The 21,535-nt window shown below is 45.7% G+C and overlaps 1 protein-coding gene across 1 annotated transcript; it reads left to right on the plus strand.

Moving 5' to 3' along the window:
- Nucleotides 1–842: 842 nt before the first annotated feature.
- Poglut3 (protein O-glucosyltransferase 3) lies at nt 843–18,197 on the plus strand. The gene is made up of 8 exons (XM_038322679.1): nt 843–1,062; nt 5,232–5,429; nt 7,302–7,588; nt 8,199–8,415; nt 10,302–10,498; nt 12,074–12,268; nt 13,910–14,014; nt 15,143–18,197. Exons 1-8 carry the CDS (start codon nt 864–866, stop codon nt 15,266–15,268), a joined length of 1,524 nt encoding a protein of 507 aa, XP_038178607.1. The 5' UTR covers nt 843–863; the 3' UTR covers nt 15,269–18,197.
- Nucleotides 18,198–21,535: the final 3,338 nt, after the last annotated feature.

Consider the following 21,535-nt stretch of genomic DNA (forward strand, 5'->3'; position numbering starts at 1 on the left):
GGGCCTGACTCTGGAGAAGCTTGCCCATACAGGGCGCAGGAAGGCCCAGCCCCTGCCTGCTGGTGCCCACGTGCCCTGCTCCTTGCTCCTCCCAAATCAGTGGATACTCAGAAAACACTGAAAGAGGAACCACACTCCGGGGACTCCAGTGAGGGAGACTGCCCGGCACAAAATAAATGAAACAGGTGAGCCTCTGCGTGAACCAAGCCAGTGAACTTCACAGTCCCAACCCTGGGTCTTGTACACGGCAGGCACTTAATGTACTGCTAAAGACAACCCAAACCTGAGCCTGTAACGTTTAAAACCGTTTTTTGCCCCAAATGAATGTAGTAGTGCTCACCTTTAATCCCCACACTTGGGAGACAGAGGCAGGGGGATGACAGTGAATAAAAGGCCAGGTGGTCTATACTGAGTTCCAAACCAGCAAAAGTTATGAATTAAAAGCAGGGTTTCTCCACAGGGCAAGGTAGCTTACACACCTTTAATTCCCTCTATACTAGAGAAGGCTGGGAGAAAGGATTGCCATTAGTTCAAAACTAGCCTGGGTTAAGAGGGAGACTTCCTTCTCAAAACAAAAAAAACAAAAAAAAAAAAAAAAAAAAAGAAGCATAATCATATAATAAAATATAAAATAAGTGGAAGCGGTAACAACAACAACAACAACTGCCTTTCTCCAAACTTATGACAAATTCGAGCCTCTAGTGGAGGGAGGCCTGAGGACAGTGCACGCCAACACCCTATCGGCGCCGGGGCGCGCACAGGGCCCGCGCGGGGCGGCTCTAGGCAGAGGCCCGCCCCCGGGTGTCCCCTGGAGCCCGGCGCTCCGGCCCCTCCCCGGCCGGCCGAGCTGTGAGCCGGCGACCATGCTCCGCGTCCCGCGGGCCCCGCTGCTGCGGCTGCAGCTCGCCCTGCTGGTGGCCGCGGGGGCCGGGACGCGAGTGAGCGCACCGCGGAGCCTGGCGTGGGGCCCGGGGCTGCAGGCCGCCGTCGTCCTGCCCGTGCGCTACTTCTTCCTGCAGGCGGTGGACTCGGACGGCCGGAACCTCACTAGCTCGCCGCCAGGTCAGTGCCCGTCGCCATCCCCGCGCGTCCCTGGCCCCATACACGGCCACTTTCCCGCTGTGAGTGTCGCCCTTCCTCCCTCCCTGACACCCACGGGGGTGGGAGACGCCACCTCGGTCCGTTGGGTGACTAACTCCAAGGGCTGGGCCACACGTCCCGCGCACGGAATGATTTTAGCGTAAATGGCACCGGTGGTGTCCTATGGGGTGCGGTGGCGCGATCACGTGATGCAGATGGTCCTTCCTCCCAGACTGCACCCACTAGGCCTGCAGTGCAGGGCCTTCTTGCACGCTGGGTTTTCCTTTTCTTCTGGCTTTTGACTTATGAAATGCAGACCACAGAAATCGGTGAAACTAAGTAGAATCGGGACGGGGGATGGGGGCGGGATCTTGTCCTGATGCTCTGCAGGGTCCTCCTCCCACATCTGACAGCTTCTCTGGACTTGTCCAGCTGGTTTCAAGTTGTTGCCTGTCAGGATTTGCTCATTTGTGTCTAAACTTCAGGCTGCTCCTAACAGCCTCCCTATTTTGCCAGCAAAGAGACCGAATAATCTAGGCCTACCTCCTCCACAGTGCAAAGGTACTTGGAGATCACTGTGTATTTGGTAATCCTTGAGTTAAGAGATGATGGTAATGCCTGCCTATCAGAAAACTTAAGACTCTGCTGAGAAAATAGATAAGCAACTGAGCTATCAGGGCGCGTCTCATTTACTACAGTGGGACGTGTACGGAGTGGTGTAAACATTGAAGAACTGCCGGTGGGCCCAGGGAAGTCTGGGAAACCTTCGAGAGAACGGGTTTGGAGGCTGAGATTTTTCTGGGCATGCTTGCAGATGTGCAAAAGCTGAGAGTGTGTGGACCAGCTGTTCAGAACAGGAGCCCGTGGGGCATGTTTCAGATTCAAAACGTGACATAGTATCACACCAAGTTTGTTTCCAATAAATGAACCCACGCATGCACGTCTGTGGTTACAGCAAGGGAGTAAGGATTTTTCCTCTAATTCCTTTTTGCATTCTTTTTCCCAAATAAACTTTTCTGCGAAGATTCTATCTTATTTATATTTATATGGATGTGTGTTTTGTGTGTGTGTGTGTGTGTGTGTGTGTGTGTGTGTGTGTATGCCACTTGTATGCAGGTGTCCATAGAGGCCAGAGGGGGCGCTGGAGCCGCCGTAACTGAAGGTCAGCTTGTGAACTACCTAATTGCTGGGAACTGAACATGTATCCTCTGGAAGAGTAGAAAGTGCTCTTAATCACTGAGCCATCTCTCAGCCCCAGTAGATCATAATGTTTTCATAGTGAGGAGAAAAAGAGAATCTCTTAATATGTTTGCAGTACAGGAGTGGATCCTGGAATGTGTCCATGGTAAGAAGTCAGACATATTTGGGGGATTATGTAGTCCTAGGGCGTAACACTTTGGTCTTCTGGGACACTCTAGTTGCTAATGTAAGATCAGTGCTCTTTCCCTGTAACTGCAGAGAGCTTTGGTAAACTTCTTAAACGGTCTTGGCGGGTGACAAGGTCCCCGTTGCTGGAGATTTTCTTCCACTTAAAAAGCTGGAAAGCTGTGACTGCCTCCTGGCTGTGCAGTTCATTGATATGTGACCCTCAGTTACTTCTTGGAGCTGGGTCTCTCACTGCACAGCGGGGTGATAACTACCTATCTGACATACCAGTCTTACAGGAGGCAGGTAGAATACTCGAGAGCTGATGTGATGGTGAGAGCCTATAACCCAAGCACTTGGAAGGCAAACGCAGGAGAATTGTGGGCTCTAGGCTAGCCTTGACTATGTAATAAGAAGTTGATCCAAAAAATAAACAGACCTGAACACAAGGAGTAGCCCATCATAGGGGATAAGTAAATGTATTTTTTTAAAAAATGCTTTTGGCTTCTTTGAAATTTAAGTACTCAGAATTTCTGATGTAAGGGTTTGGTACTTGCTGCCTCCCTTTGTGTCACGACGTTCCCTTCAGTCAGCTTTTCTGTCTTTCTTTCTTCTCCCTCCCTCCCTCCCTCCCTCCCTCCCTCCCTCCCTCCCTCCCTCCCTCCCTCCCTCCTTTCTTTCTCTCTTCCTTCCTTACTTTCTTCCTTATTCTTTCTTCCTCTCTCTCTCTCTCTCTCTCTCTCTCTCTCTCTCTCTCTCTCTCTCTTCTTTCTTTCTAGCTTTGGAGCCTGTCCTGGAACTCGCTCTGTAGACCAGGCTGGCCTTAAACTCACAGAGATCCGCCTGTCTCTGCCTCCCGAGTGCTGGGATTACAGGCGTGCGCCACCACTGCCTGGCCACCACCACCGCCCAGCCATTCAGCTTTCCTTAAAGGAATTTGAATGTATAAAGAAGAGAATTCAAGCTGATCTTGGATTCTGTTCCACTATCATAGCCACCAGGACAAATGAGAATTCATACTCCCTCTGCTTTAAGCAATTCAGAATTTCACTCATTTTCTCCCTTGTAAAGACTGCGCGTACTTATTTCTGTGTCAAGCCCAATCAGTGTTATTTTCCAATGACCTTCATATTAATTTTAATGCTATCAATGACCCAGCCATGCAAGATTACTATAAAAATATCAGGGTCTCACTATGTAGACCAGACCGGCCTTCAGCTAACAGAGACCCATCCACCCGCCTCTTCCTCCCGAGTGTTGGGTTAAAGGTGTGTGCACCCCAGCTTTTCAGTCTGCTGTGTCACACATTATCCTTCTTTCTTCTTTTTACAGAAGTTTTTATTTTATGTGTATGGATGTTTTGCCTGAATGTTTGCATGTCAATCCTGTGCGAGCCTGCTAGCTTTGGAGGCCAGAAGAGGGCGTCAGATCCCCTGGAGTTACAGCCAGCTGTGGCCTCCATGTGGGTGCTGGGACTTGAACCTGGGTCCTCTGGAAGAGAAGCTAGTATTTTTAACTGCTGAGTCATGTCTCCTGCCCCTCGGGTTGCCTTTCTGATAGCGAGCTAGAAGAAACATTTGAAAATTCAGTTTAAAAATAGAAATTTTCACACTCTCTTGAGCTCAGGGAACTTTGTAGAAAACAAAGTAGGAAGCGTGTAAGAGCCAGGAGATGAATGATGGCCTATGAAACGCCAGCCTCTAGACCAGCGCGTCCCAACCTTCCTCACGCTGCGACCCTTCAATACAGCTCGTGTGGTGACCCCCAACCATAAAATTAATTTCATCGCTACTTCGTAACTGTAATTTTGCTACTGTTATGAATCGCAATGTAAATGTCTGGTATGCAGATGGTCTTAGGTGACCCCAAAAGCGTTGCGACCCACAGGTTCAAACCCGCTGCTCTGCACTCAGCCTTTGCAATCATGAACTCAGAACTGTGGTTACTGCACTATGCCCACACAGGCCTGGCCCTATTAACAGTCAGTCACAGAATGGGGTGGGGAGGGTGTTTTGGGGCCCTGTCCCTCACTGCCAAACTGCTGTTAGGTTCTGGGAGAGGGAGAATCCTCTTTAGTTATGCACCTGCTCCATGCCCACTACTGAGCCCACCAGGCTCTGATTGGTAGCTCCAAACCCGTAGTCACACAGACAGCCCTGGCTAGACTCTGGATCACAGAACAACGTGAATAACCATGAATGTCAGAAAGAGATGTGTAGAAAAGGGGAGGGGTAGGCAGGGTGAGAGGGGGATCGGAGTGGATGGAGAGGGCCAGTATGCATTATTGTACCATATGAAACTGTCAAAGAATGAATTTAATTAAAAAGGGGACATTTTCTCAGAAATGAGGGGTGCTAGATACTTAAGTGGCATGAAATAGTGTGTGTGTGTGTGTGTGTGTGTGTGTGTGTGTGTGTGTGTTTTACAAGGAGAAAGTTGAAGGGCCACAGAGCCATCGACTTTATAGTGTGAACTGTTAACTGCCTAAGCTTGGATGGTTTTCAGAGAGAAAAGACCATGTAGGCAGAATGTTACTTTCATCAATGAACTAATTTTTCATGCACTGTTGTTATTGAATAGTTAACGACTCCCTTGCTAAGTCAGATCCTTGGCTTAAGGATGGGTCAGGCATATAGTTGCTGCCTCAAGGATCTTCCAGGCTGAGCTGAACGTGGTTTACCATGAACACTGCAGGGCAAAAGAATTCCTGTACAAAGATCCCCGTCTAATCACGAGACATGAAAATCAGGAAATGGTCATGCTATTTGTATTTCTTCTGCTCCCAGGTCAAACACAATTCAAAGTAGTCGTAAAATCCCTTTCACCGAAAGAGTCAGCCCGAATTTATGTCCCTAAACCTTTGGACAGAAATGATGGGACATTTTTGGTGAGATACAGGATGCACGAGACTGTCCACAAAGGCCTCAAGGTGGAGGTTCTTTATGGTGGTGAACACGTAGCTCAGTCTCCCTATATTTTGAAAGGTAAGTGATATTAGTCACCTGAACCTAGACTTCTGTGGGAAGCATGCTTTTCAGAATGGCCTGTAATGACCCTGCAGTCAAGTTCAACAGAGTAAATGTTAGATATGTACTCCTTGAAGCTCAAATTTTGTATCATTTTGGCATTTAAGAAAATTATCATTGTCTGGGTTTGGAGAGCACTGCTTGCTCTTGCAGAGGATCCGGGTTCAGTTCTCAGAACCCACAGGGAAGCTCACAGTCATCTGTGACTCCAGTTCCAGGGGATCCAACATCCTCTTCTGAGCTCTGTGGGTAGCAGACATGCATGTATGCACACACAAACATGTAGACAAAGCACACACCTAAAATATATCTTTTAAAAAATGCTTTTCTGTTTCATTTTGTGTAGTTACTATTGGTGATTTGTTCTTTTTTTTTTCCTGCACTGCCAAGTTGCTATTAATACCATATATATATATCGATGCCCTTTTTAATTTTCCTAAGCTTTATCCCTGGGATATGGCAGAGTTAACTGAACATAATTTAATCCTTTTGAGTTAAGTTTTTACAGTTTGTTAGATGAAATTGAGCCACATTTAATCTTGGGCTAATTATTCTCAAGGACTGAGACATGCTCTTCCCAAGCCCAAGAACGAAGAGGCTTTGTACCCTGGCTGGTACAGGCACTTTCCTCAGCCCTGTGGAGTGGTATACACTGCCCTCCAGTGTTCTGGATGGTTCTTTCCTGTACTGGGTGACTTCATCACAGATGCCCTGCTCATAGGCTGGGATGTCTCACTCACAAAGGCCTACATGTTTCCAGGCTTTTCCGTGTTCCGTTCTTACCCTTCACCTACTCTGTCTTCCCAGGCCCGGTTGCCCTGTTGCCCCCACCACCTCACCCCACCCCACCCCACCCCCACTCCCACTACCCACACCCACCCCCACTACCCACCCCCACCCCACTCTCAGCTTTCCTCAGCTCAGTGCAGCTGCCTAGCTCTAGCCACGCCCCCTTCCCTTTTCCTGGGCTGCCTTAAGCAGAGCTCCTGCAACCCCAGAGGCTCGCCTTGCTGGTGTCCATTCCGCAGACTCACTGTCCTTCACTGCCTCCTGTCCATAGTCTGGAAACTGAGTGCCTGAGTTATGACAGGTTTGGTTCACCAGTTCCAAGTGAAACTGGAACTTCGTCTGAAGTAGAAATTTTCAAAACAAAACCAAATATCAGGCTTAATGATGTAATCCCAGCACTAGGGAGGTAGAAGCAGGAGGATCAGGAGTTAAGGTTAACTGGGCTACATGAGACTATTTCCAAAGATCATAAATAAATCCTAAAGAAAACATTTTTTTCATTAAAAACAAACATGGATATGTCCTGGAATTATATGTTAGATTTGTACACATTGTTTTCTAGATGCGTCTTCAGGAAAGTCCTCTGCGTTCAGATGCCCCCCTAGCATCATACTGAGAGGTCCTTTCAGTTACTCTGTCTTTCTCTGAGACATGCCGACCGAGACCGCACTAGAGGCTTTGAGGGAGAGGCCCTCCAGTTTCTCCAAAACTCACTGCTTCTGCATTCAAATGTCCAAAAACCAGGAAGCCCTCCTTCTGTGTGCTAAAATGAAGTGGTTGTGTTCTAATTACTGACAGCTCACTAGACATGAATGTGTCATCCACATGACCGGTTGGGAGGAAGCATGTGTTGTCCAGTCTGTCTAAAGTGCCTCGAGACGGGCAGACTTGGGACTCCGACATAAATACTGCGCTACTCCCTTTTCTAAGATAGTTTTGCCTCTGTCGGTAGTTTTCAGATTTGCCAAGCTCTTATCCAGTGTTCACTTCTCGTTGTTAACTTGGGGTGACATTGTGTGTGTGTGTGTGTCACCTCCTCAGGACCGGTGTATCACGAGTACTGTGACTGCCCAGAAGAGGATCCTCAGGCCTGGCAGGAAACACTGTCTTGTCCAGACACGGAGCCACAGATCGAGCGAGATTTTACTGCCTTCCCCAGCATCGACCTCCAGCGGATGCTGAAGGAAGTCCCCAAAAGATTTGGGGACGAGCGGGGTGCTGTTGTTCATTACACAATTGTCAATAACCACATCCACCGGAGATCCTTGGGGAAATACACAGATTTCAAAATGTTCTCTGATGAAATTTTGCTGTCACTGGCAAGAAAGGTATGAAAATGAATGAACAGATTTCAAAAATAGTATCATTTAATTTCTTTTTGTTGCAACAGTTACATATTTAGAACTAGAAAGACCCATGAGAGTGGCTTTCAGGACTCAGAACTGTGTCACGGAATATGCGTATGTCTTTGTAGATGACTCTTTCCTGTAAGATATAAACTAAAGTGGGCTTGGTGGCTCTTGCCTGTAATCTCGGCATTCAGGGTCACAGTTCAGTCTAAGCGAGAGAAAGAGCAAGACTCTGAATGCCAGGACAGAAACAGGTCCTATTCCATAGCCTAAAGGCTCTGGTAAGCCTAGGTGACATTCATGGGGGTGTAGAGATTTGGACAGCTGTGTAGGTTCGAGTTGAGGGAGGTGAGGTCAGAATGCCCAGGAAGGAAACTGAGGCAGCAAGAAGACCTCCACGGAGGATCAGTTGTGGACGTAGAAACGGTGGAGGATAATAAAACAAACAAACAAACCAAAACCAAGGTAGATGGCCCTTGAGGAAAGATGCCAAAGTTCGATCCCTGTCCCCTACCATATACACGCATAGCCAAGAGACTGGGGTATTTGGTGCCGCCCAACACTGACGTTTGTGCTTTTGTTTTTATAGGTCACCCTCCCAGATTTAGAATTTTATATTAACCTTGGAGATTGGCCCTTGGAGCATCGAAAAGTCAATGACACTCCTGGCCCTATACCTATCATTTCCTGGTGCGGCTCCTTGGATTCAAGAGACATTATCCTTCCAACATACGATGTCACCCATTCCATACTTGAAGCAATGAGGGGTGTCACAAATGATCTCCTCTCTGTTCAGGGAAATACAGGTAAGCTAAGCTTAATTCTCTAGGGCAAAACCTTAAAGATAAAAAAGGTGGAGGGAATCAGGAAGAAAAGATGTGTATGCTTAATCATTCTTGCTTTCTACCCAAGAAGAATACATGTCTAGCGTGTGCAAGGGCCCAAGCTCCATTCCCAGCACAGAAAAGTAGGGAAAAACTCCCTACGGCCAAAATAGAACATTTGGGATTCCAATTTGAAAATTAAAAACACATCGTTTAGGGAACTAACACCCAGGCCTGTATTCGCGGAGTCTCCTTTGAGTTCAGTCATTTGCAGACATCTTTTCAAGTCGCATTGGTTATACTTACATGAAATTTTAAATCAAATCATTAAAGATATTTAAATAATATGTACATTTGGCAAACCTGTCACTAATTCTGACTCCAGTGATTCTTATTACTGGATGAAATGAGAGCAACCGGAAAACCCTAGGACGGCCGTGGTCATGGTGTCATGGGGCATCGTGAACCCATCCTCTGGGACTCTGTAAGGAATTCACTTCATCTCTCTGTACGTCCTGAGTCTTCAGAGCTGGAATCCTTCCTCTCTTTATGATTTCTTCTATTTGCAACACAATGGAAGCCTCTTTTTGGAAACTCATTGGGCTGCAAAAAACTTGGCTTTGTCCTTTCCAGCCTCTATTTCTCTTTATTATTTGGAGGCAAGATCAGAGATTTGTGCAAAGTACCTAATGATATCATGAACAGAAAAGATAAATCAAAATAAGATGAAAACCATATGAAGTAAACGTTGGCCTACTTTCAATTTGATAGTGGTGACTTTCTGGGTACGCTGAGAAGGTTAAACCCCTTCGATTCCTGTCTTATGATGTCCCCGGGGCACTGATGGGCATTTAGCCAACATCTTATTTTAGAATAGTAAGAGGGCTTTGTCAGAGATTGAAATTAATTTTTCTAAAACATCTCCCTTCCTAAAAAGAGAGAAGATACAAATGTAGAGAGAGCTGGGCATGGTGGCTCACGCCTGCAGTCTTAGCACTTGGAGGCTGAGGCAGGAAGAGTATCTTTAGTTAGAGATCCATCTGAGCTACATAGCAGGTAGCAGATCAGCCAGGGATGAACAGCAAGAGCCTGTCTCAGACTCCCCATATACCTGTGTGAAGGCAGTGAATTGTATAATTACACTTAACAACATCCAAGAAAAATATTTTTTCTCTGTTCAAATTTACGAGTAGCTGAACTGGAGAGATGGTCAAGTGGTTAAGAGCACTCACTGCTCTTCCAGAGGACGCAGGTTCAATTCCCGCACCCACTTGGTGCACAACAATCTGTACCTTCAGTCCCAGGAGATCTGGCGCCCTCCCCTGGCTTCTGTGGGTACCTCATGCACACAGTGCACAGGCATACATGGAATACATACACACATAAAGCTAAAGGGAGAAATATGAACCAAGAACTCTGTTGGGTGGCTTAGTTAATGCAGTTTTCTGCTGACCTCAAATAAGCACAGACGTCTAACTCCTGTGCGACTGTGAAACATGGAAGTGAAAGGAGCTGTGTGTGGCCTTGGCAGTAGGACAAGTCACAGAACCATTTGCTCTGAGTTTGGCCTGATACCGTGAGGGCTATTTCCCAGTGTTGAACACAGTGAATAGCAGTGCCCGTGAAAACTGCGGTTGGTAGGTAAGTGGGAGGGGCTGGAACAGACAGACAGACAGACAGACAGCCCCTGAAAGCACCTCTGGCAAACTGAGGCTCAGCTCCAGGTGTTTTGGGAACAGCGTCTGTGTTACAAAATGGGTTTGTGACGAGTACCGACATTTTAAATGAAAATGGTGGATTAAAGGTCATTGTACTGTCTTATGATTTCAGATTCTTAATCATAATTTTTTATGGCCTCAAACTTCTAGGGCCTTCCTGGATCAATAAAACAGAGAAAGCTTTCTTCCGAGGTAGAGATAGCCGGGAGGAGAGGCTGCAATTGGTACAGCTGTCCAAAGAAAATCCACAGCTGCTAGATGCAGGAATTACAGGATATTTCTTTTTCCAAGAGAAAGAAAAAGAGCTTGGAAAAGCCAAGTTGATGGGTTTCTTTGATTTCTTTAAGGTATGAGTCTTCCTATGGCTATGAAGTGATAAACTGTGTCCAAAGTCCACGAACCCTGCGGTTCAAGCAGGTCCCCTCGGTTTGTAGCTGACTTCACTTTTGCTCTCTCCTGTCCGACCGAGGAGTCACTGAACTCTCACCGTTTTGTCTGTTAACTTTGTTACCAAATAACTTAGAACTATATTTAATGCTTAATGTAAGAGCTAGCATGAAGTTTGTGTATATTTATTATGGCCTTTCCCTTTGATTTAATGATCTGCAAAGATGTTTCTTTTATGTGAAGTGATCTCAAGTATCTTTGGTAAATAAAAAGTGTTCATTTTTATATATGCAAAATAGGAGGTGGAGCTGGAGGGGGGTGGAGCTGGAGTTGGGTCCTGCCTACGGCCCCTCACCTCTTAGTGGCTCTGGTGACCTGTGATGCCTGCTATGTTCCTTTACTTTCTTTTTATATTGATTTTGGCATGCATGTGTGTTTGTATATGAATGTGTGTGTGTGCGGGTGTGTGGTGTAGGCATGCACATATATGTGTGTGCCCTTTCTCTGTCATGAAACCCACACCTAACTGGCTAGGAAACACGTGGTACTGATTATTTAATAGATTATTTTTTAAAAGAGATTACTAAGAGGTTAGAGTGTACCCCTGGTCAGAGGACTTCTGTTACATGTGAGAGGCATAGGTCTGATCTCCAGCACTGAGAAGGAAAGGGAGGGGGATGGGAGGGAGGAAGGGAGGAGTCAGCGTAGTAGGAAATGGACCAGCTTCATCTGGGGGGTTTCGTGGTGAAAGAGCAGAGCAGTGAATTTGCGTTCAGAATGAAAGTTTCTAGCTTTCTCTGTATTCCAGTTTTCTCACTTGTAAAAACAAAACAGAAAACCTTGCCTTGTAGTATAATTAAATCGGATTTTTCATGCCTTTGACATATGCTTTTGAAATGGAAATCAGAACTTACTAATCCAATATATGTCAATGGAGTAACTAGTTTTTATAACACCTAATTTCTCTCTCTCTCTCTCTCTCTCTCTCTCTGTGTGTGTGTGTGTGTGTGTGTGTGTGTGTGTGTGTGTGTGAATGACAACTTACCAGAGTTAGTTCTCTTCCTCTACCAGGTGGGTCCTGGGTATTGAACTTGGGTCATGGTTTGGCAACAACTTCTCTACCCACTGAGCCATCTTTCCTACAGTTCACAGGCTGGAAAGATGTAAACTCTGTTTTACATAAACTCTAGTTTATGTTTTGTGGGTTTAGTATAAGGAATAAATGAAATTTTATATATACATGAAAATTGATAATATCGCTTTTCAGAATATTAAAATTTAGAACTTTGACAATAATTTGACTCCTGCTTTGATTACAGGAGTCTAGACCCTCTGCTTCCCAGATGTAATTGAAACAGACACTTGTTCCTGTGTCCTGAAATGTCCTGCTAGAGCTGTGTTAGAGGGTGTTTGTCATTTGTTTGCAATGCAGATGTGGGAAAGCGGAAGACGATCCCTCTGTGTTTGATTTAATACTGATGAGAAGCGGAAGTGGAGCAATGGCTTTCTGAGGTTCTTTGCTTTTCGTCTTCTAGTACAAGTACCAGGTGAATGTGGACGGCACGGTGGCTGCTTACAGGTTTCCGTACCTCATGCTGGGGGACAGCCTGGTTCTGAAGCAGGAGTCTCCCTATTATGAACATTTCTATGTGGCGCTAAGGCCTTGGAAACACTACGTTCCCGTTAGAAGAAATCTCAGTGATCTGCTAGAAAAAGTGAAGTGGGCCAAGGTATGCTTTCATGCCATTTTCCCCTTTTGGGCAATATCAAAGTTACTGATATGGAGGACTTGTGTTCCATTACAACCATGAATCATAATGAAATAAAAAATCAAAGGAAGTATAATTTTCTTTTTAAAAAATGTGTTTCCTTTAAATAGCTAAAGAGTAGACATGGGGCTGGAGAGGTGGCTGAGTGTTAAGAGCCCTTGCTGCCCTCCCAGAGAACCTTGGTTTCCAGCACCCTCGTTGGGCGGTTCACAATGTCCTATAACTCCAGCTCAGGGGATCAGATGGCTTCTCCTGGCTTCCATAGTCACTGCACTCATGTGCACAAACCCACATGCACATACACACATGTACACATGTCAAAGAGAAAGAAAGGCCATCAGAATCATTTTGTATAACTCTGTCAACATTGTTGAGGGTTGGATTTGAAGTCTAGTGTTGTTGTGATATGGATTTTTTAAATGATTCACTGTTTGCATTTATAGATGCAAAAGAAGAATTGCAAAATGAAAATTACAGATTTAAAAAGCCAGAATTGAAAGACTTTATATTTTAAGAGAACATCCCAGGCAAATCTGGTAGTCTTCTTTTCCTCATATAGGAAAAAAATCCCACAAGCCCTTACCCAACACAAACTACAAGGCATCCCAAAAGCAAAATCCCATAAACAGGGATTTCTTTTTTTTTTTAGAAATAAATTTTATAATAAATTTTAAAGTAAAATTTAAGGAATAAATATTAAAAACTACTGTGGTTTATTATGAAACTATAAAGATTTATCCTTCTACAATAAAATTTTTCCATTTTTTTTTAAGTTTTGAGAGATAATATTTTGGTTATGAGAATAATGGATCAGAATCATCATTCTGGCTTTTCCTAAGACCCACGATCGCCAGCAAATATCTTTTCCTATCAGCAGCATGCTGAAAGTCAGGCGTTTTCTGTGACTATAATCAGGAGCATTGATTATTCCGGGCACTATAGCCCGTGAGCACTAGTGGGTGGATAACTTTATCACACCGGCATTTCAGTCTTTCGTGGCTACCGCTTTATAACAGAACATTGTCTCTGCATATTTGAATGAAGCTTTATGAAAACCACATTTTTATTATTTTTAATTTTATACACGTTTCAGTGTAGAGGTCTGTACACTTGGGTGAAGATGCCCTCAAAGGCCTCAGGCCTCGGATCCCCAGGAGCTGGAGTTGAGAACCAACCACCGAGATGGGTGCTGGGAACCGAGCTTGGGTCTACAAGAGCAGTACGCACATTTAACTGCCCAGCCAGCTCCCCAGCACTGAAGCTTTTAAAAGACATTTTAACATGAAAATTGATCCTTTCTGTCCTTAGGCAGAGGGCACCGCTAGGGAGGCAGATGATGGACCCCAGGCTTTCTCCCTGGATAACTAGGAAAGCCCCAGAATAGGCACAGAAGAGGCCAGTGAGGCCGGCAGAGTCAGGTCCACACACCTACGATCCTTCCCCTTTACCAGATATTAGTAAACGCTCCCGTGACCTCCTTTGCCTTAGCCCATTGCAGTCCGCTTCCCCCGCGCTGTTGACATTCGCCTCGCCTGTCTCTCTCATGCGTGCTCTTAGCGTTCTCTGTGGGCTGCAGCAGCAATTTTTGTTCTTTCCTTTTAGGAAAACGATGACGAAGCAAAGAAGATTGCGAAAGAAGGGCAGTTAACTGCTAGGGACCTGCTCCAGCCGCCCCGACTTTTCTGTTACTATTACAGAGTGCTGCAGGTCAGTTCAGAGTCCAACCTGGTGAGTCGGGGTCCTTAGGCCACATGCGTGGCCTGGACACTTTGTACCATGCTTCCTGAGGGGATCAGCGGCAGCTTGTGGAAAGAATTTGGATTCAGCTGAGACTGCAGCCTGCGGGAGGAAAGAACCGGTGCTGACTCTCTCTGTAGCCTCCACCCTTTCAATCTCTGTTATTGGAGCCCAGGGAAGTAGATTAATTAGAAGCTCCTCCCCTCTTGTCAGGGTGCGCCCCCTGGTGGTTGATTTTTAGAGACCGTCCTTCAAGTCTGTGGGTGGAATAAAGGCAAGTTATGTCCCCTGAGCCACTCCACCCCACCACGTCTGTCTTGTCATCCTTAGATTGGTTCCATCCTGTGTACTAATCCAGTTTTAACATTTTAATTTTAATTGCATTTTACTTATTTTGTGAGCTCGGGGAGGTGGAGGAGGAGTGGAGCGCCTATGGAGGTCAGAGGGTAGAGGACTCCAGTAGGAGTCGGTTCTCTCCTTCCACCACGTAGATCTCAGGGATTGAACTAGGGTTTTAAGGCCAGGAGGCAGGCATCTTTACCCAGTAAGCCATCTTACCAGCCCTAGCTTTAATTTTAATGGTAGGAGCTTTCTACCTCTAACATGTTAATTAAGTTCCCTTAGTTATATTGTTATTTTGTTGGCATTAGCCCAATACTAGGAATACATAACAGAGCAGACCCAGAATGAACACAGGGAAAGACTCGGTTCATAGGGATATTTCTGACCAGGGTGAACTTTGCACAGGCCTCTTGGCGTGGTTATAACTCCAGCCCTCCGGGATGGATGGAGGCAGCCATCTCTGCACGCTGTCTGGAGATGCTGCTGATCTCGACTTGCTGTTATGAAAATTCAACAAGACAGTTGTCGGTAGAATGAAGGATACATGTTGGCTCCATTGTTTCAATTAGAGGCATTTGGCTTGGCATCTCTTTTCTAATTTACACAGAAGTGTCGATTAGGGTTCCCTGCCAGACTATGAGAGGTTTCACCAGCCTTTGGTTTGTGTCTGAAACTTTGTGATTGAAGGTGGGGATGTGTGGGAGGTGGGACTAGATTGAAGCATCAACTAAACCTTCCATGGCTTCCATATTTCAGAAATACGCTGAGCGCCAGACCAGCAAGCCCATGATACGTGACGGGATGGAACTTGTTCCCCAGCCGGATGATGCCACATCCTTTTGCCGCTGCCACAGGAAGATGCCTGGGAGGGAAGAGCTTTAAGGAGGCCCCGACTTCACACTCTTTGTGTGCTGGCTGAATCTTTAAGACTTGTGAAAGATGCCAGTTCGTGAGGAAAGAGAGGGAGCCAGGCCTGGTGGGTCAGGTTCACACTCTCTAATACCAGCACTCCAGAGGCAGAAGCAAGAGGATTTCTTACTGCAAAGCCTGCCTGCAATATATGGTGATTTCCTGGCCAGCCCAGACTTCCCAGTTGAATCTTATCAAAAAGCCAAAACAACTGGGAAGTGGTGGTGCACACCTTTAGTCCCAGCACTTGGAAAACAGAGGCAGGCAGATCTCCATGAGTTCAAGGCCAGCCTGGTCTACAGAGTGAGTTCCAGAATAGCCAGAGCTACGCAGAGAAACCCTGTCTCAAAAACAAAACAAACAAACAAAAAGCCAGAGCAAAAAGAAATGCAGAGAGATGCTAAGCATGTAATCCCACACCATGAGGCTGAGGCAGAAAGATCATGAGTTCCAGTATTACCAAATGCCTCTGGATATTCATTTTATTTGGGGTGAAACTGCTCATTTGAGCATCGCAATAGATAAAAAGACTTATAAATCACCTGGGAATCTGTGGATGTCACATTTACTGGTTTGTTTCTATCTTTTCTTCACTTACTTTTACATTCAGTTATGAAGGGAAATGCGTTCAGGGGAGGTTTTATTTTCTCCTCCCTGTGTAGTTTCACCTTTTGTAAGCTGTTCTGATACTCTGTGATGGCCTCCTGTTGGAAGAGCTGATGAAGCTAACTAAGGAACAAGCTAAGTAAGGAACAAGTCTCTGTGCTGTTAAGGGTAGCACAGAAACGGTAGAGGAACATGCTGCATCGTTTAAATCTTTTCAGCTAAGTTTTTGCCAGGGCCTAGGACAGAATTAAGGGGAAATTGTACCTTGTACTGGTGAGTCACAGTCTGTTGGGGTTGCACACCTATTAAAGACAGCACAGCTATTAATGTAGACGGTGGCATTCTGTGGATATCTTTATCATCTATGTACTAGGAATATAAGAAATAACAGCTGTCAATGTGAGATCTTTAATTCTTTTTGTCCTTCCAAAAGAGTCCTTGAAAGCTGCTACACCAGCCTCAGGAGGCCTCAGCATCCTGGGATTCACTAATATGCCCAGGACAGAGGCAGGTACTGGTTCCTGAATCCACAGATGGACAGAAAGAGCCTCCTCTTTCAGTGGGTTGAACCGTTAAGATAAAGACTTTGGCACTTACCTCTGCCTTTTAGGACAGGGTCGAGATCTAAGCCTCATACCCTTAAATTCCTGTCTAACTCCTCAGAGCACCATCAATCCAAGTCGTGGTTCATAACAGAGTGCGCTCCAAAACCAGAGCTCCCGGAACCGGGGAACTCATGTGGTCATGTCTGTTCTCCCAAGGGCCAAAAGGAACACAGGAATTTGTGTTTTTAAGTAGACCATAGAAATGATCAGCAAGCCCATTGCCTATTTAAAACCTACCTGTGTAGTATGCACTAAAGGACAAGCTGGCCTGAGGCCACACCTGGTGCATCAGAGTCTGCCCTCTCTTGTTTATAGAGTAGAGCCTTATGGGAATGGGTTATGGAAAGAAAGGCTGCCTTCCTCTTTGCTACCTCTGCAACCCCAGGTCCAGGAAGCAAATGGCAGTTTGTTGTAGACACAGTAAGTCTTTTGGGTTGATGTCGTCGGTGATGAACAGTCCTAACAGTCAAAAGGAGTTGAGACAAATTGGGCAGTTTCTATGGACTCCTGGGGCCCCCGCGGTCCTCACTTTGGAGCATTGCACTGGAGACAGAGTCTCTGACGTGAACCTGCAGGGGACATTTCACATCTAAACTGTAGCAAGTCTATCACGAAATTTAGATAACCCCCCGTCTCCCCAGCTTGACCACAGCCTTTGAAATGAGTTTTACATGGCTGTTTGGTTTACTAGATTAAATAGATTTTAGTGAAAGAAACTGGCTTATTAAGCCCTGATTCTTTCCTTCCCAGCTCATCTATTACTCACATACCCAGAGCCACTTTCAACCCTGAAATTCTTATTAAGACGTATCTAGCTTCAGAGGCCAGGAATCGAGAGAGAGTTAAGGTGATTACCTGGGAGAGGTTGGAGGAAGGAAAGGAGACAATGATTTATTTTAATTTCAACAAAAATATTTTTAATTTTGAAAAGAGAGGATGTAAGGGTGTAAAGATATAGTTCCGTGGGGCTGGAGAGATGCCTCAGCAGTTAAGAGCACTGACTGTTCTTCCAGAAGACCCAGGTTCAATTCCCAGCACCCACAGGGTGACTCTTGACTGACTGTAACTCCAGTTCCAAGGAATCTGATACCTTCACACCAATGCACATAAAATAAATACGTTAAATGAATTTTTTAAAAAGATATAGTTGTGCTCGTTTGAATAGACTGTCACCAATGCTTGTGACTTCCAACACTCCGAGTGGCCGTCACCCACCAGTACCGAATGCATTGCCTAGAGAGATCCTAATGCACTGAGGACCTGTGCGCACCACTGGTGAGAACAGAGCAGTTTTAACCGCGCTGTATGGAGAGTTCCCACGACGAGTTCCGGAAAGACCAAAGGTACAGGATGTAGTGTGTGAAAACATTTTGCCAAAGACGAAAAGAAAACGGTTGAGTTTGAAGGACAAATTGCCAGTGTTGAGGAAAGTTATGGAGTGAAGGGAATTTTTTTTGTTGTTTTATATCTTTCTGTAATGTTTAAATTGTCTTTTAACCATGGATATAAATCAAGTTGTAAAATAAAAATGTCAACATGGTAAAAGAATAAATCCACAGAGGATATAAGAAAGAAAAGAAAATGATATTAATGGTTTCCATGATAATATATTATAAGCCTATGTCTAGAACTTCATCATGTGGTTTTATTATATATTCTTTTTAAATAAAACAAATTTTCTTAATTAAAAATTGTAAACCATGTGCTTTGTTTTAAGAAAGGTTATCCCCACCTTCTCCCTGGTTTGTCTATGACAGTCTAACCTGAATTTCTGAAGATTTTATTTATTGATCTGTGTATGAAGTTTTGCTTGCCTGTACATTAGTACCCCACATGCGTGCCTGGTGCCCAGGGAGCCCAGAAGAGAGCTGGATTCCCTCAGGCCTGGAGTTACAGATGCTTATGACTGCCACGTGGGTGCTGGCAACTGAACCTGGGTCCTCTCCAGGAGCAGCCTGTGCTCCTAACCCCTGAGCTGTTTAGATGAGTCTAACTTATGTCCTCATAAAGAACCGAACTAAAACTGCGGTCGTGGTCATTCTGTCTGAATTCTATTCTGCAGAAATAGAAAAAAAATTAGACTTCATGCCACTATATTTTAAAGACTAATTTTTAAAGTTAATACACAAAGTAGTGGGTCTCATTGTGCTATTCTCCTACATAAATGTCATTACACTCAGTGCTAATCCTCCTGCCCCTTCCGCTTCCTCCTTTGTGCTTTCCTCATGTTAGTAAAGAAAACAAGAAAATGAACCCACAGATTCACCAACGCGCTAATCTGATGGAGATATTTTCCCAGTTGAGGTTCCCTTTCCTAGATGACCCTAGCTTGCTGACAAAGAGCCAAGCAGCATAGTTCCTCAAAGGCTCGAGTGTTTAACACTTGGTCCCAGTTTGTGGTGTTGTCTAGGGAGGTTATGGAACCTTCAGGCTACTGGATCTAAACCTTCCTAATTCTGTGACCCTTTAATACAGACGTCACTAGACGACATCAATTATGTTGTGGTGACCTCCCAATCATAAGCATTATTTTTGTTGCTACTTCATAACTTACTTTGCTACTTTTCAAATTGTGATGTAAACGTCGATGTGCAGGATGGTCTTAGGCAACAGCTGTGAAAGGGTCACTCCAGACCCCAAAGGGGTCGAACCCATAGTTTGAGAACGCAGCCTCGACTCGACGGAGGAAGACCATTGGGGGGAGGGGCTTTGAGGGGTTTATATAGCCTGCCTGGCTTCCCGCTCTGGCTGCACTTCCTGTGCCGAGTAAAACATTGTAGTTAGGCCGCCTGCGCTCCTGTGGCCGTACCACCCCTTCCCTTCCTCAATGGCCTCTGGAACCATAAGCCAGAAATAACTCCTTTTTCCTCAAGTTGCTTGTTCTGCCATCTTGCTGCAGCAACAGCAAAGTAACTGACACACATGGTTTCCGAGGATTCACTGTTGTGCCCAGATTACAACCGCCAGAGAGAGACCACCAGAGAGGCCCAGACTGTAATAAGCAAGGTTTAATCAGCATAATACAAACATGTTTGGAACTCATCTCCATCCCCATTACAACAAGGTAGAGAGGAGTTGTAGCTCCTCTGTGGGGTAAGCTTTTTTTTTTTTTTTTTTTTTTTTTTTTTTTGGTTTTTCGAGACAGGGTTTCTCTGTGGCTTTTGGTGCCTGTCCTGGAACTAGCTCTTGTAGACCAGGCTGGCCTCGAACTCACAGAGATCCGCCTGCCTCTGCCTCCCGAGTGCTGGGATTAAAGGCGTGCGCCACCACCGCCCGGCTGGGGTAAGCTTTTAAAGGAATAACTACAAAGAATCTGTGAAGATGCTTTGGCACGGGTACAAGGACTTTTGCTCCCTCCCATTCTGTTAAGTCAGCTTTTTCCTTGTTTTTAGAGCAAGGCCACTGTCCCTGAGTTAGGCCATCTTTATCTGCCTGTACCAGGTTGCTGGCTGGGCTGAGCTAAGTGACCTTGTGCTCAGAATCACCTGGGTGGGAGAGGGGACGGCCACTATCTTCCGGGGAAAACATTCTGCTAGGAAATTTCTTCTTGCCCCTTTGAGAATAAGGGGTGAGGGTCCCACATTCACCTTCATTGTAAACGACTGGGAGGAAAGAAGAGAAAATGAGCTCCCTTGAGAAACATGAAAGCAGTGTCCTTGCCTCTAGGAGTAATGAGAGCCCCCTGCCACTACTGGCATTACTGCCTACAGACAGGTGACCCTGGGATGGAAGCTAAAAAGAAAAAAAAAAAAAAAAAACCCTTCCATGGACAATTGTACACCGTGCCAGGACTTTAGCATTTGGGGGAAATTCATCAAGGAGTTCACTGAACTAGTTTGGAGTGGCATGGAGCCTCGTAAAAGGAGAAATGTTATAAATATTCTGTTTTTACTGGCACCGTGGAATTTCTGTTACTAAAGGGAGCCCATGGATCTGGACGCCTGCCCTTGGCCCAGCGAGCCAGAGGAGCCCAGAGACTGTGGTACTTAGAACCTGAGCTTGCTGCAAAACTCCCTGCAGCCAATTAGCAGGCAAACGAGCTGTAACAACCGACTGGCTAACTAGGCTGTAGGCAATTAAGTTATTTTTGAGGCCCCATGTCTGTTTCTTATAAATGCTGATAGGCAGAGGCTGATTGAAGTTCTCAGAACGCCCTTCAGCAAAGGTCGATTAAGGACTTCTGAATAGGTTTGTTGGGGTTTTTGCTTGGATTGAGTAAACCCTGCAGACTTTACTGTTTTAGGAAATGTAAGCGATTTTGGTCTAGTCGTGAGGGTCAGAAGAGGAGGTACACTGGCCCTTAGGGACCTCATGTAAGTTTTCCACCAGGTCCACAACCCACTGCTTCCTAACTGAGTCTGGGCATTGTGAGAAAGTTCAGATTCTAGTTTCTTTGATTTGTGTTCTGAGTATCGGAGTTTGGCTGTTTGCTTTAGTGGGAGAGCTGTTGGGGGTAGGGGGATCCATGGCTTTCTAGACTAAATGTCCTACAACTGAGGTATTATAATCCCAGACTTTGATGAGACCTGTTTTTAAAATCTACTGTGAATGGCCTAGGGGAAGTCCCAGCCACAGCCCCCCAACCCTCTGCCTAAAAACACCCCAGACTGCGGGATGGGGAGGGCTCGTGGGATTTCACTGACTGATGTCCCCCCACAAAACCCTTCTGGGTGTCTCCACCCAGGCCGCCATACTCTTTTGAAGAACCAAGTTCTGAGCTGCCCGAGCGGTCCAGACCATCTCTCTCAGGAAGCTGACCGCAGCAGAGGCAGCAGCAGCAGGTGCAGCGCGCCAAATCAGTTAGCTGGTGGCAGACAAGCTCACTTTCCACCACTCTTGCTTCTGGCGCAAGCATCACCACACCAAACCCAGCCTGGGCAGCTAGGATGCACTGCGCGGTGAATTTTACACCCTTCCTTCTTTCCTTCCTTCCTTCCTTCCTTCCTTCCTTCCTTCCTTCCTTAGGCCTTGACGGAAGAAGAGGCGGCGAGCGGAGGAGGCGAGCGGAGGAGGAGGAGGAGGAGGAGGA

The sequence above is a fragment of the Arvicola amphibius genome, chromosome 3, assembly GCF_903992535.2.
Source record: "Arvicola amphibius chromosome 3, mArvAmp1.2, whole genome shotgun sequence".
Lineage (NCBI taxonomy): Eukaryota > Metazoa > Chordata > Mammalia > Rodentia > Cricetidae > Arvicola > Arvicola amphibius.